Source organism: Uranotaenia lowii, chromosome 1, assembly GCF_029784155.1.
Source record: "Uranotaenia lowii strain MFRU-FL chromosome 1, ASM2978415v1, whole genome shotgun sequence".
Taxonomy (NCBI): Eukaryota; Metazoa; Arthropoda; class Insecta; order Diptera; family Culicidae; genus Uranotaenia; species Uranotaenia lowii.
In genome coordinates, this window is record NC_073691.1 from 215,700,516 (window position 1) to 215,716,232 (window position 15,717).

At 43.0% G+C, this 15,717-nt stretch overlaps 3 protein-coding genes across 3 annotated transcripts; 2 read left to right on the forward strand and 1 right to left on the reverse strand.

The window, feature by feature from the left end:
- Positions 1–2,180: 2,180 nt before the first annotated feature.
- LOC129739894 (carboxylesterase 5A-like) lies at positions 2,181–4,056 on the forward strand. Its single transcript, XM_055731434.1, has 2 exons — positions 2,181–2,276; positions 2,345–4,056. Exons 1-2 carry the CDS (start codon positions 2,211–2,213, stop codon positions 3,977–3,979), a joined length of 1,701 nt encoding a protein of 566 aa, XP_055587409.1. The 5' UTR covers positions 2,181–2,210; the 3' UTR covers positions 3,980–4,056.
- A 384-nt stretch (positions 4,057–4,440) lies between these two features.
- On the forward strand, positions 4,441–6,236 carry LOC129747725 (juvenile hormone esterase-like). The gene is made up of 2 exons (XM_055742066.1): positions 4,441–5,950; positions 6,009–6,236. The coding sequence occupies exons 1-2, from the start codon at positions 4,449–4,451 to the stop codon at positions 6,193–6,195; spliced, it is 1,689 nt and encodes a 562-aa protein (XP_055598041.1). The 5' UTR covers positions 4,441–4,448; the 3' UTR covers positions 6,196–6,236.
- Positions 6,237–6,324: 88 nt separating this feature from the next.
- On the reverse strand, positions 6,325–9,577 carry LOC129747719 (sphingosine-1-phosphate lyase-like). Its single transcript, XM_055742055.1, has 5 exons — positions 8,860–9,577; positions 8,024–8,216; positions 6,857–7,958; positions 6,623–6,769; positions 6,325–6,555 (listed from the first exon to the last, which is right to left on the reverse strand). Exons 1-5 carry the CDS (start codon positions 8,920–8,922, stop codon positions 6,330–6,332), a joined length of 1,731 nt encoding a protein of 576 aa, XP_055598030.1. The 5' UTR covers positions 8,923–9,577; the 3' UTR covers positions 6,325–6,329.
- Positions 9,578–15,717: the final 6,140 nt, after the last annotated feature.

Consider the following 15,717-nt stretch of genomic DNA (forward strand, 5'->3'; position numbering starts at 1 on the left):
CGCCTGTCACAGCACACATTCGGGACTTGGAACGCTACGACTCGGATGTTTCCCGACGGTGACGACATCCTACACCGACTCAAAAGGCTCGCCCGGCAACGAGAGCCTCTCTACCCGTGGGTATCCTCCGACAGTGGTTAACCCTCTTCCCTCGAGATCCGCTACGAAGAAGGTAAAGTCTTATCCCCGCAGTTTCTCTCTTAGGAAGCGACACTACTCGGATACCCCCCGACGTTGGGGTATCCTACACACGTTCGCGGCGCACCCCTGACCTCCGCTACGCAGAAGATGATGCCTTATCTTTGTAGCTTCGATCAAGGGATCGGACGGACACTACTCAGTTGCTCCCTGTCGATGGAGTCATCCTACACCGTTCGCGGACTGCCGTTGGTTCCAGCTCCTCTGCAGGGCAGTCATGATCCGGGTGAACCCATCACTGACCGCATGCCAAGTGATGGAATCCGCACACATCCTCTGTACAACGTTATCTGCTGTCGTGTCGGGCCCACAGGCGGCAAATATGGAAGTACGTACCGCCGCAAACCTCGGACAGACAAACACCACATGCTCAGGTGTTTCCTCTTCTCCACCACAATCTGGGCAGTATGGCGAAGCCACATGTCCAAACCGGTAGTGGTACTTCATGAAGCATCCATGACCAGTCAGGAATTGCGTCATATAGAAGTCCAATTCACCGTGCCTTCTTCTGATCCAGCTCCCGATGTGCGGGATCAGACGATGGGTCCACCTTCCTCTCGTTGAGCTGTCCCACAGCTGCTGCCAGTTGGACATCGAGTCCTCATTGGCGAGGTCTCGTACATTGGGCGTGTCTTTGTTGTCGTAGCAATAGACATCCTCCTCAAGCAAAACCGAGATGGGCATGACACCCGCTACTACACAGGCGGCTTCGGACGACATGGTCCGGTATCCGCTGATAACCCGTTTATAAACAGCACAAAGAAAAGCGGTCCTAAGTGGCTGCTCTGCGGTACACCAGACAGCATGTTGAACACAATAGAGTGACTACCACGAATGTTGGTAAAACCTCGAAGATTAAGCAGGTACGATGACAACCATTTAGTTACCCTTTAAGGAAAGCCGTAACGAGTAAGTTGTTCTATGACGATTATGTGTGGAACTTTATCGCAATTCGCTGGCATAACACATTAAGTTTATCAACGTTGACCTTTTCTTGACAAAGCCGTGCTGGACCTTCATGACTAACGGGACAGCTGCAGTATACAATCTTTCGTACATCAGGACTTCAAATACTTTGAAGAAGCAGCGAAGAATGGATATTGGTCGGTAATTCTTTGGTATCTTTTGGACTCAGGTGGTAGGACTACACGCTCAAAACGAAGAACGGATAAAAACGGATTCGTTTAACAATACTTTATTTCGTGTTTCTTTGTCTGATTGTTGGAGAACAATGATCAAATTGCGCAGAAGGCGGGGAAAATGTAGGTGGCGCTCACCGGTGGCGCAAACTAGAAACTTGTTGGCAGCCACCCAATGTGACCCGAATCTGAAAATTGATGACCTGATAAGGCGAATTGAAAAATCCTTATTTTTGCGAGGTTATCATATTGACTGTTATCTGTTTGTTTATTATCTGATAAAATTAACGTCACAAATCAGTTCAATGAATAATGAACTTGAGATTTAAAATTTTCAAACCAAAAGATATTTTATTTTAACCAAAGTTTTCAATTAAAGATTAATCAAACTTAACAGAAGTATGGAAAAAGTGAAGTCCACGATATTTGTAGAAGAATAGAAACAACCTTATTCAAGACGTTTGAAAATAAACTGTGCCATCTGTGAATTTTTATCAGAAGAAAGCTCCAAAAGCACTTATGTGCTACATTTATCTCACTTTTTTTCATTGACGTAGGTGAAATTAGACCTCGAAAATCTTTTATCGATTTACATCGCTGCTAGCAAAGAAGTGGCTTCGCTCAAACATTTCGATAAACAATCCGATATATCAACCCGCCAAAAACAGCTTCGATTGAATTTCTTATATCTGTTGACGAGTCCCGGTGGGCTAATCTTATCGCGCTGCTTGGATTAAAACTTTTCAGCCCCTATTGGCTCGGGCCAATCGAGTAGAATCGAACCAGGCAGGGGCTCGCTAGCTATAAATACCGACCTCCAACGACGCTTGGCCAGTTTGGCAGACGTCCTTGTATGTCAACTACGCTGCCGCAATGTTAAAGATAGTTACTGTATGCGCTCTGGCGCTGGTTGCCTCATCCGGAGTGCATGGGGATGCTGTGAGTTTCTAGAGAGTTGGAGTTAGGGACGGAAAGTTCTAACTACAAAAAATCTGTTCTATTTTCAGAGTCGACCCATCATCAACACAACTGGAGGTCAGATTCAAGGTGTGACTGAAAGCTGCTCAACCTTGGGATTCTGCACGTACTTCGCCTTCAATGGAATCCCGTACGCTGAACCACCAGTGGGAGAATTGCGATTCCGTAATACCCAGCCACACAGAGGTTGGACTGGAGTGAAGGATGGCAGCGAACATAGGCCATCCTGCCCGTCCAGTTCCATGCGTGGGGATGGATATTCTGGAGATGAAGATTGTTTGTTCTTGAATGTCTACACGCAACAGCTGGTTGGTAGACGACCAGTTATGGTTTGGATCCATGGTGGTTCATTCTCTGGTGGATCAGGTGACTCATGGATCTACGGACCAGACCATTTGGTACAGGAACCGATCGTTCTTGTGACCATCAACTATCGTTTGGGACTGTTGGGTTTCTTCAGTACTGGTGATCATCATGCTCAGGGTAACTGGGGTATGAAGGATTGCGTTGAAGCTCTGCGCTGGGTACGCAACAATATTGCCAACTTTGGTGGAGATCCAGACAATGTTACAATCTTCGGTGAGAGTGCCGGTGCTGCTGCCGTTCACTACCTGGTGCTGTCTCCAATGGCTACTGGTCTGTTCCACAAAGCCATCGCCCAATCCGGAACAACCCTGGTGCCATGGGGCTTCCAATATAACCCTCGTGAAATGATCCAACGCATCCACGACAAGCTGGGTTATCCAACCAATGACAACGCAGAATTGGTGCGTCTCATGCGATACACTCCGAAAGGAAACTTCGTTAATCTGCAAGAAGGCTGGACCGATATTGCTATTCCGCGAGGTTTCAAGCCATTTGAATTTGTTCCCACTGCTGAGCCACTGAACTCCCCTGAGCCAACATTCCTTACCCAGCGTCCGATCGACATCCTCAAGGCTGGTACTTTCAACAAGGTCCCATTCATCATTGGATACAACAACCACGAGTCCTTGTTCATGATCCATGAGCATAGAATCGATTCCACCGTTTGGAATGAATTCGAAAGGAACCCTCATTTCTTCGTTCCTCATTTCTGGAATATTCAGCGCAATTCGGCTGCAGAAACCGCAGTCCACACCAGATTCCGACAGTTGTACTTCCAGAACCGACCGCTCAACCCAGATATTATGATGGAGTGGGTCCTATACCACACTGACCAGCAATTCATCTTCCCGTGTGACAAGGCTATCCGGCTAACGGCTGAACATAACCCTCATAACACCTACTACTACCAGTTCAGCTTCGACGGAGCCTTGAATCTGCCGAAACGTGCCGTATTACTGTCCGATTGGCCTGGAGCGATGCACGCCGATGAGCTGCCGTATCTCTTCTCGATGACCAACTTCAACGCCCCTGTGCTTCCGAGCAATCCGGCTGCAGTCACCCGTAACCGCATGGTTCGCATGTGGGCCAACTTTGCCATTACCGGATCCCCAACCCCGAACTCGGACACGTTGCTCCAGAACATCAACTGGGCCCCGTACAATGCACAGACCCGCAGCTATCTGGAAGTCGATACCAACCTGGTCGTACGTCAGAACCCCAACAGCGCCCGTCTGGATGTGTGGTACGATCTGGAGCAGAACTATGCCAACGATCCGTTCCACTTCCCGTGGTCTTAGATTATTCATAAATGTTAGGTTTAAGAAGTTCAGATGAATAAAAATGACCTTGTCTTTTCAAGGAGATGTGTCTTCGAGGTGTAATGAGTTATGACTTCTAGACTTTAGTGATCCATCTCCTCTGAACTGCCTTTTCATTCGATGTTTTCTTTATTCTCTAATCAAGCTAAATCTTTATTAACGTTGTTATCTACTCAATTCTCACGTGCGTACAAGAGCACGGGTTTGATTTCAACAGACTTATTTTTATTGAAGGATCCCATGACAAACCTAAAGCTCTCTAAACGCACATGCAATCACGCTACCGGTGCTTTAAAATATATATGACCGGGATAACCCAACCCGGTTTTACCGAACTAAACACCAGTCGTCAATCAAAGTCGTTGTTAATCTTATCTGAAGAGTTGTTGTTAAATTTAAGCTTTTCTGAGCCTTAACCCCTCAGTTAGCCGTTGGGGGTTGGTACAAAATGTTGATTTTGACCGCTATCGCCTATTTACTGACTGGTTCAGTATTACTATGCCAAGGCCAAGACGTGCGTCCGATCATCAGCTCACCGTCTGGAGAAATACAGGGCACAACCGAGTCTTGCGGGATATTCTGCACGTACTACTCGTTCAAGGGCATCCCATACGCTGTGACACCGGTTGGAAATCTGCGTTTCCGGAATCCGGTTCCGCATCCCGGCTGGAGTGGAGTTCGCGATGGCAGTCAACATAGGTCAATTTGTGTACAGCTTGAAACTTTCACGCTCAGCGTAACTGGCGATGAGGACTGTTTGTATTTGAATGTCTACAGCCAGCAATTGGTCGGCAGCCGGCCAGTTATGGTGTACTTTCACGGAGGTGCATTCAGCGCAGGTTCCGGACATAGTGATGTAGCCGATCCGAAGAAGTTAGTCCAAGAGGATGTCGTAGTTGTTACTGTAAACTATCGATTGGGTGTCCTAGGATTCCTGAGCACCGGTGATCAACACGCTCAAGGCAATTGGGGATTGAAGGATTGTGTAGAAGCCTTACGTTGGGTTCAAAGAAATATTGCTGCGTTCGGCGGAAACCCCAATGATGTGACCATTTTCGGCAACTCTGCAGGTGGATCTCTGGTGCATTTTCTTTACTTATCAGCGCTTGCAGATGGTCTGTTCCATAAGACGATAGCCATTAGTGGAGTTGCTTTGGCAACCTATGCTTTCCAAACTAATCCTAAGTTTTATGCCGATCGATTGGCCCAGGCCTTTGGATTTTCTAGTGACAGTGCCGTTTATGTCAATCAACTAAGAACCGTTCCAGCTGGCGATTTTATAGCATTCCAAGAACTTTTGTTCACTATACCAATTCCACGATTCTTGAGACCACTGGACTTTGCACCTGTGCTGGAACCCGTGAATTCCCCAGAACCAAGAGCTCTCACGGCCACTCCGCTTCAGTTGATGAATACTCGACCTAATCGTGGTCCATTGATGTTTGGTTTCAACGATATGGAAGGTTCCATGTTTACGGTGTTAGAATTGCTCGTAGACTCAACGGTTTGGGATCGGTTTAACGCGGAGCCTCATTTGTTGGTTCCATTCTTCTGGAATATACCGCAAGGTACCTCTGCTGCTGCTTCAGTCATTGACTCTTTCAGACAAGGTTATTTCAATGGCCAACCGTTGGGACCAGCCGTAGACATCGAGTGGGCCCAATATTACGGTGATCATATATTTTCGTTTCCGATCGATGAAACCGTAAGAATCCATGCAGGCCGAGCCCTAGGAAGTCCTGTGTACTTTTATCAACTCGCGTACGATGGTGATTTAAATTTGGTTAAAAAATCGTTCGGAATTACCCATCCCGGTGCGATTCATGCTGACGAGCTGCCTTACATATTCGATCAAACCGAACTGTTTAACGCGGACATTTCACCCAATAGCCATGCCCTGATTGTCAGTCAACGAGTTGTACGCTTGTTGGCCAACTTTGCGAAATATGGGTAACATCACAAGATTAACGAAAAAATGTCTAAAAATCTACACAACATTTTTTTTCAGAAATCCAACTCCATCAGCAGATCCTTTATTGCAGAATACCATTTGGCCGAACGTGGCAAGCGGTTCCGGAAACACACCGATCATGAACATAGGTGAAAACCTTGTGGTTAGCGATGCGTCAGCTGTAACTCGCGTTGGTTTGTGGAGAGACCTTCAAACAAGATACGCTAGCAATCCATTCGCTTAGCTCTAAAAAAAGCAGATTTAAAACGAAAATTCAAACAAAGTTTGTTAACATTTATATATAAATAAATATATATTTTGATCATTGATCTCCTGAAGCATAAATATCGATCACAAAGATACCACTTGCTAATTTCTTCACTCCTCTTCAGGGGTGTAGTACATGGAATCGATGAAACATTTGGTGAAATCTCCAACCAGTTCACGATCCGGTACAGCCTGTGCCACACCATATATTGCCATCTTTCCCTCGACCGGTTTGCCCGGGTTTTGCATAATCTGGGACACCTTCGAGCGGACGTCGGCCACGAATTTGTCAGCGATTCCGTTGCGTGTGTGCATGTGCGTTACACATATGTGAATCCTGAGGTATGAAAGTGAACCATTAAATATTGATTGATTTGAATGTTTATGAACTAAGTCGTACTTACCCTGAGGGGAACTGTAATGAGTTAAGGTTCCAGCCGAGTAAATTCAACTCAGCAGCCAGACGAAAAATATCGAAATCCTTCGAGCCGATCGCAATAACACTGGTTGCGGGCGTTCCGAAAATGTAGATGTTGTTAACTGAACGCAATCTAAAAATATATTAATTTTAATATGTTTAATACAATGTACCTACCCTGAAATTTTAACTCTAGATCAGGCAAAGGTAAAAAACTTACTGAGTTTCGATATAACGGGCTGTGTCGATAATCTTTTTGGTTGTCTCAACATAGCCATCCGTGCCGAAGTTCATCATCGTTGCCCAAGTGGCCGCTATAATACCACCTGCACGAGATCCGTTCACGGTCGGTGATCCGTACACACCGCCTGGCCATTCCGTCGTTACAGTGTACTGATAGTGTCGATAGATCTTATCCGAGTATAAAATCACCGAGGATCCTTTCGGAGTGAATCCGTACTTGTGAGTATCTGCTGAAATACTGGTTACGCCATCAACGCTGAAGTCGAATGGTTTCACCGAATAACCAGCTCGCTGCATGAACATTATTAAGAATCCTCCCAAACAGGCGTCCACATGCACTGGAATGTTATACTTTTTGCCTAGCTTAGCAATCGCTTCAATGTTATCCATGGTTCCATATGGATAGTTCGGAGCCGATCCAACCAGCATAACCGTATTCCGATTAATAGCCCTTTCCATGGCCTTAATATCAACTTCAAGTGTGTTAGGGTCAACAGGGACAGTTTTTGTGAACATAGCAAAATATTTGGCTGATTTGTCGAAGGCAGTATGTGCAGTATTCGGTAGGACAATGTTAGGTTTGGTGATACCCTTCACATCACGACCATAGTCTCGGTAGGCTTTACAGGCCATCATAATTGACTCGGTACCACCGGTGGTCATCGTTCCGCATGCTCGTGGTCCACCATTGAATAGAGTTGCAGTCATCCTAACCACTTCTGCCTCCATCTTACAGATACCCGGAAATACATCCGCATGCAAGGGATTCGTATAAGAAGCTTTACCGTAGACTTCTGTTACCAGTTTTATTAGCTCCGGGTTGTAATAATACACGGCACCGGAAATGAAACCTTCCTTCCACCGATAATGACCCAGTGACAGATACTCGTCCACTTTTTCCAAAATTTTATCCTCTTTGAGGCCATTTGCTGGGAGCACCGTTGTAAATTTTCCATTTTTAGCAACGTCCTTAATAAAACCATCGTTGATCTTTGCTATCTCTCCATCAATTTTTCGTTTCACTGCAGGAATTTTTCTGGCTAGTTTGAAAAACTTCCTATACGCTCGTGAATAGAGACCTAAAAAAAAAAATGAAATTCAAATTTTGAAATTTCTTTCAACCAGGAAACAAATCAGAACTTACTTTCATCCTCGTTTAGTAGCTCCCAGAGCCAGATGACTCCCAGCACCGTACTGGTGGTGATGGCCACAATCTGCCAGGGGGCTTTACCGGTCAGAGCCCGATCAATGGGAGCGGTGACTAGATCTAGAGACGGCTTCATCTCTTCCAATCTGATATGCACTGTGATATGGGTAGGTAGGCAAAATGTGCAGGCCTGAGTTATTGATGTATCGTTCGTTAGTACTGGTCCAAAAGTAGTCTACAGATAAGCATGCTCAACTGATAAGCGATAACCGATAACCGGACAAGATTAAGACGATAACCGATAACGTAAGTCGGTGTAAGATCATTAGAAGTTCAACCATATGCCCATTTGATAAGATTTTAAATTTTGATGTTTTTTTTTTCTTAATTTGGTTTAAAATAAAAATATTAAAATTTTATGAGCAGAAGCGAAATTGAAACCTTTCTAACGGTAACCTAATAAAATGAGCGATTGAAAATTCGAAGTGTTAATTCTAATTTAAGAATAAAGTAAAATAAAAACCAGTTTAAAGGTTTTTAAAAGAATTCCAGATAAAAAAATACGAACAAACGCAGATGAAATTTAATTTTTAAATTTCCAGTGCATTCAAATGAGTTTTGAACAAAAGAAAATTACACCAACGGGTGTTTGATTGATGACATGAACGCATTTTTATGTTATGTTATTCAAAGCGACTTTCCAAAAAGTCTAGTGGTATGCAAGATAAAGCAATCGATTAACACGTAGCCATTAATTATAATAATATTCTTTGTTCAAATTTTTCTTACGCACCTTAGTGATATGAAATTAATCATCGTTCAATTTATCTTACCTTGGCGTTCTTTGTTGCTGTTGATGCAATGAGATTCTGCAACGAAATGAACGAGAATTTCATAAATGGATGGTACTTTGTATTATTAAACTAAACCTATTGAAACGATCTTGATCGTATAGATGATTTATAAGGTAGGATGTTACATTTTGATCCGATCCGAAAAGGTTGCAAAACTTACCAATTTTGTTCAGCGGCGATATCACACGAACGAATGATAATAAAAAAAACTGTTTTCAAAATCGCGATTTGATGGCTGGAGCCAGCGTCACACCTGTGTATATTTTTCTCGAACATCACAGGTCTGCCGCATCGGCTAAATGAGTGGTTATGTTGTTTTGAAATGTGAGCGCCCATAAAAGTATCTCACTTCAGTGAGTTCTGCAAATCGGTTGCGCGGCGGGCATCAAATAATTTGAAAACACGTTTTTTTAAATTTGTTTAATAAAATAATCGCGTCTAGTGCGAAAAACGTGTTTCGATAATCCGAAATAAGATTGTTGTGTTTTGAAAAGTGCACAAGTGACTTCAAAACTTACGAACGAATAAGAGCTTGTCGGTTTTGATCGTCTGTTTCCGCCCTAGAGCTAAGAAACGGTATGTAAAGTATGTAATCATTAAATTTATCATTTTTAATTTCACTACAGTTGACATTCGATAATTGGGATCACGATGTTTCTATATTAAACCATCCAAAATATTTTCCATACGAATCCGGGCGATTGTTTGTAAAAACCTGGCAAAATTATTCATTTAGCAAAAAAAAATAGTTAACGGAACTATCTTTGTTGACCTCTCAAAAAGCTATTTATGCAAATAAAAACGAAATAGCTTTTTCAATAGTTTCAATTGTTTAAATCAGTGATTTCCAAAGTGGTCCTTACCGCCCTCTGGGGGCGTTGAGTGAGAGCTTCCAGGGGGCGGTGAGTGCAGTTTTGAATTTTGGGGGCACAATGGTTCAAAATAAAAAAAAAAAGTTGGCAAAAATTAATTAAAATCTTTTTTATTGTAGTTTGTATACGGAAAGTTGAAAAAATTAAAAAATTGATTTTTTTAATGCTTGTTATTTCCATAAAGATTTTGAGCCTCATACTGTAAAATTGATCATTTCTCACTTATATATGAATACTTTCGTCAAAATTAGACATAGGCTCCGAAATTCCTCTAGGTTAGTTGCATGAATATTAAAACTGATGTTTTATGGTGAATTAACTTATATATCGAAGCAAGCAATGGGTGATGAAATCGAAAAGTTTTTCTTCCTCTTCTAAAAAAAAACCCGTAAGATCTGTTAAAAGTTGAGTGAATTTTAACTGCATTCTATTTGCACCAATGCGAAAGCATCACCCGAATTCGGCAACGCTTCCATCGCCTATGCTTGATTTACTCTGTATGAATATTTTAGAAAAGACATACACCGTCTTAGCCGATTTAGGCTCTACAGACTGAAGAAGAAGAAATTTTATTTATTTAAAGAGGGGTTTAACCACGCAGGGTCATTCTCCCTCTGAATTAGAGGCAATTACAATTCTTCAAATAGTTTACACTTTTTCAGAAACATAATCACTTTCTTTTTCCCGTACATTTGCAAAAATGGATGAGATGTCTCCTACGATTCCGTTCTGTCGACGTAACATTTCATATTTACTGCAGCTGGTGAATATGTGTTCGATAGTTAGTTCCGTATTACATGCGTCGCAAACATTAGTACAATTTCGTTCTACAAGATGTTTCTGTGTTAATCTGGTGTGGCCGATTCTACATCTCGTTAGAATGATTTGTTCCTGTCGATTTGGTCGATCTACCCACGGTTCTATGATGTGTTTTATTTTTCGGAGTCCCCGTGGCGGTCTCTGTATCCAGATTCGTTGTTGGTTTGATGCGATTTCCTTTTTCACCCATCTTACAACGTCGGGAGCTGGAATTGGTATATTCCACAATGGACATTTCCTACCATTATTAGCAGTAGCGTCAGCTTGCTCATTGCCTCGTATTCCAGAATGACTAGGAACCCACATAAAAGTAATTTGTTTATTCCATGACTCCTTCTCAACTATTTGTAGAAAAGCGTGTCTGTTGTTACCTTTTTCAAGTGCCTGTAAACAGCTTGCAGAATCAGATATAATTAATGTCCTACCTTGAGATTTTTCGACGGCAACCACAAGGGCTGCTGCTTCTGCTGTGAAGATTGAACATTGGAATGGTAATTTTCGTGCTATCAAACAGTTTTTGCTAACAATCCCAATCCCAACCTCCTCGCCGACTAGTGAACCGTCAGTAAAAATTAAGCAGTGGTCTCGATATTTTTCGTTGATCGTTTTTGTAAAAATCGCTTGTGCTACCTCTCTGCTTTGCCCAGCTTTGAGTTGATTTTTTATGCTCCAATCGATCGAGGGCCCCTGAATGTTCCATGGCCTTTGCCCCACCCATAACATGGATGTGATCTGTGGTAGAACATGTCCAGTGAGGTGTTCAAGTTTTTGATTTGCCATACGAAAGAGATCAAAGTTATGTGTTTCCGTAGTTTCGATCATAGGAGTTCTCCGTCGAAGTTGTTGGGTATGGGTGTTCCGCATTTCTGGAAGGCTAGCGATACTTACAACATTGTTATTCGATGTACCTATTTTTTGAGTTAATTTGCATGTTTTGCTGACAATGCAACTAACACTCGCATGTTGAAAATCCATTCTTCCGTTTTCCACTGCAACTGCCATCGTTTCTGATGTTCTGAAAGCTCCAGATGATACTCGAAGGTAATCGTTGTAGCATGGCTCCAGAGAGTTGAAATTTTCCATGCTGTAGAGTTCGATTCCATAGAACAGCTTAGACAGTACAACAGCTTCACCAATATTTAAAAGTGTGGTTCTACAGGCAAATCGAGATATTGCTCTAAGTAGGTTTAACCTGCTTTTAACGGCTTTCTTAGTCTCCTCCGAATGTCGCTTAAAGGTACCTCTACGATCTAAGTAAACGCCTAAAATTTTCAGTGTTCGGACACGTGTTACAGTTTCGTTATTCAGTATTATTTGTGTTTGGTGATCACGATGATAATGACGTTTCCGTTTACAATAATGCATAGCTTTAGTTTTGGTGGTTGATATTGTTAATCCGACTTCTTTGGCCCATTCATTTACAGTTTGTAGATCATTTTGCAACTTTTGACGAAGAACATTTGTCTTGGACCCTTTGCGTGCAAGTATGAGGTCATCGGCATATCCCATCAAGAACGTACCAGGAAGCGGTAGAGTGGATGTTTGGTTCATGATGAGAACAAAAAACGTTACTGACACAACGGAGCCTTGTGGGACACCATTCTCTAAGGCTCTTGCTTCCGAGCGGTGTCCGCCTATCGAAACAGTGAATGATCTTTCGGATAGGAAAGAACGAGCAAACTGAAATACGCGATGTCCCAGTTTTGCTTCATGAATAGCGTCTAAAATTTTGGATCGCCAGACTTGATCATATGCTTTCGTAATGTCCAGAGATAAAATTTCACAATGTGTGTTCTCTTGCTCAACCTCTCTTAGAAAATTTCGTAAATATAGAAAATAAGTATACGTTCCTCGTCCTGCGCGGAATCCATGGTGCTCTTGATAAAGCGTAGAAGATGTTTCAAGATACGTTATAATTCTATGGTTGATCATACGCTCGTACACTTTACTTAAACAGCACAACAAGGAAATGGGCCTAAAACCAGAGACACCAATTTGATCTACATTTGGCTTTGGTACAGGAATAACAATCGCAGTTTTCCATGATTTAGGGAAGATACCTGTCTGCCAAAGGCTATTTAAACTTTCGAGAAGGGTTACTTTAACTGACAACGGTAGATGTTTAATCATTTGATAACTCACTAGGTCGAGACCAACTGAATTACCGGAGCAACGATTGATGGCTCTCTGAAGGTCGACGAATGTGAAATCCCGATCAATACAAGGATTATGACGATTCACTTCATTATTGTTAGCGATGTTGCGATTGGGATCAGGAGTAGTTGATTTGGAAGAATTAGCAAAATACTGTGCAAAATCTTCAGCAATGTCAAGCGGGTCCTCCTTAAACTGTCCTTCAGAGTTAATTCGCAGAGTTCTACACGTTTTCTTCCCGGAGATTCTGTTAAAATTTTGCCTCATACAGGAGACCGGTGTTTGTGGATTGAAGCTCGAAGCAAATTGTTCCCATGAGTCAGCCTTGGCTTGCTTTATGATTCTTCTTGTCTGGTTACGAATTTTTCTAAAGTTTGCCATCGCCGCCATTTTCGTTTGTTCATTTCCGCTTAATTTCCTTGCTTTGCGAAGAGCTTTTCTTCGCGCACGTACAGCTTCCTCAACTTCCGAGTTCCACCAGACAACATTCTTTGAGCCGCAACGTAGACTGGATCGTGGAATGGTAACAACTGCAGCATCAAAAATATGATCTGTGAGTTGTTCAACAGTAAACGCGCTTTGAGAAGATATTTTACTTTTTAATAATTCTTCAAAACGAGACCAATCAGCATCTTTGTATCGCCAAATTTGTCTTGTGGATAGTTTGGGTAACGGAGTATCTAGGAATGTTGAAATCGGAAGATGGTCGCTGTTGATGGGATCGGGATCAACTTTCCATGATAACCGGCTTGCCAGGCTGTTTGAAGCTAGCGTAAGATCGATGGCAGATGCAATGCAGCTATGATCACATATACGTGTTGGTGAACCATCGTTTAGTAGATTGAGTTGCTCGTCGATAATCCAGTTTAGAACGATGCGGCCTTTTTGGTTGGTCTTCATAGGATCCCAGGCTGCATGTCGAGCATTAAAATCGCCAGCTATTAGATATGGAGGCTCTAACCCGTCCAGAAGGGATGAAAGCCCAGCAGAAAGTTCGTCGTGTTTAAAAGCATGCTCGACATAAACGTTAACGATTGTTACTTTTATCGGTGATGTGATGCGAATTCCAATACTTTTAATGTCAGAGCGAAGGGATACTTGTTGATGCGGGATGCAGTTCAGCACACCAATTGTTACTATTCCGTTGCTTCGAGCTTGTTGATTGTCAGATGAATACCATGTGTACATGTTCCAAAGTGCGCCATTAAATCGATTCGTCATAGCTTCCTGAATGGCGATGACAATTGGTGGATTCGAGGCCAGTTTGGTAAGCAGCTCAGAATGTTGTCTCCAAAAACCTCGCGTGTTCCACTGAAACAGGAGGAGGCGATAATTGCTTATAGTGGGTTGGATCGGATTTACGTCACCTGGTGAACCGGGTTCATGGCTTGTAGAAGGCGCATTTTCGTAGGTGGAGTTCTGCCGAGTTGAAGATTGAAAAGGATGCGGTGGACCAGCAGTAGGGCAGTCTTGGGAATCCGCTTGTACGTCAGTGCCAACTCTCGATGCTAGGCTGGAATCCAGCGTCACCTGAAGCTGTTGTCTGCCAGAGACGGATGCTGCATACCTTGTATTAAGATAGTCATCTACGTTGTCGGGAACTTGGTTGGTGATGTTCGGGTTGATCTCGTTGGGAACGTCATTGTTGTCATTGTAGGGGGTAGAATTATAATCTGAGTGATTTGTAGGTGGGTTAATGAATGGTACTACGTCACCTGATGAACCCGGTAATGAACCGGGTTCAGAGTTTGAAGAAAGCGTGTTGTTCATATTAAAATCCAAAGAAAGTCCGGTAGCGTTGCCTTGGTTGTCAATGTGTGGGGTGGTTGGTGAATCATTGTTGTCCATCATCATCGTCAGAAAACATGTTCACATCTGGATTCTCATCCTGCTGCGAACGCTGAGAGCTTTGGTTTATTCGTTTCGGTCCGTTCTTTGAGTTGGACGGCGATATGTCGTTTTGGGTAAGGTTTAGGTTCCGTTTCCTGCTCACACTCCTTGTATTGTGAGCGAAATTTCTCCACTCAACCGATGTTTCTGTTCCAGCCGATGAATTCTGTGTAGCTTTTTTAGTTTTTGCTTGCTCAAATTGTTGGCTGCTCGGTGCATCCATAGAATCTTTACGAGACACGCGTGATTTCGGTTTTTGCGACGGTAGCTTAGGCTCTTGGTCTTCTTTTTGTCTCATTTCTCTTAACTCCTGCCTTAGTTTGGCGAGCTCTTCTCGTAGTAAGGAAATGATTTTATCTTTTTCGTCGGAACCATCATTGACTTGCGTGATGCGTTGTTGAACTTGACTTGAGTATGTTGGCTTGTTCCAGGTTTGGTTTATTTCGGCTCGAGCTTCCTGAAACGTGATTCGTTTGTTGACCTTCAGGCGGATCACTGCTTCTTCCTTCTGGAAGGAGGGACAGTCACGACTCGTCGGAGAGTGACCTTCCTGATTGCAATGTTTGCAATACTTGTTGTTGCTGCAGATTTGTCCTTCGGTAGTCGGGTGATCTCGGAAGCAAACAGGGCAAATCGTGCTGTCACATCTCTTATGAGTATGCCCATAAGATCCACAGCCTCGACAGATCATTGGAGACGGATAATAAGGGCGAACTGGAACGCGTAGCAGACCAAAACGAACGTATTCTGGTAAAACCGTGGAGCAGAGAGTCAAAACAAGTAGTGGTGTGTTTTTAAAATTCTTCTTTTCGTCGCGTTTCATAATTCTACGCACAGCCGTTACACCGTCTGATTTGATTTCATTCAGAATGTCTTCCTCCTTAAAATCGATACAGTCAGGTTGGTAAACAACACCCTGAACAAAATTCAATGTGGGGTGTAGCACGACTTCAATTTCGGTTTTATCCAGTAGAGTGGTCATTGATAATAATTTTTCAGCGACTTCTGGTGAAGATGTCCTCAATATGTACTGCGCACCTTGACTCTCTTTGATTGCTTCTACATGCTTCAAGTTAGAAGATCCAACCACTCGTTCGACAGA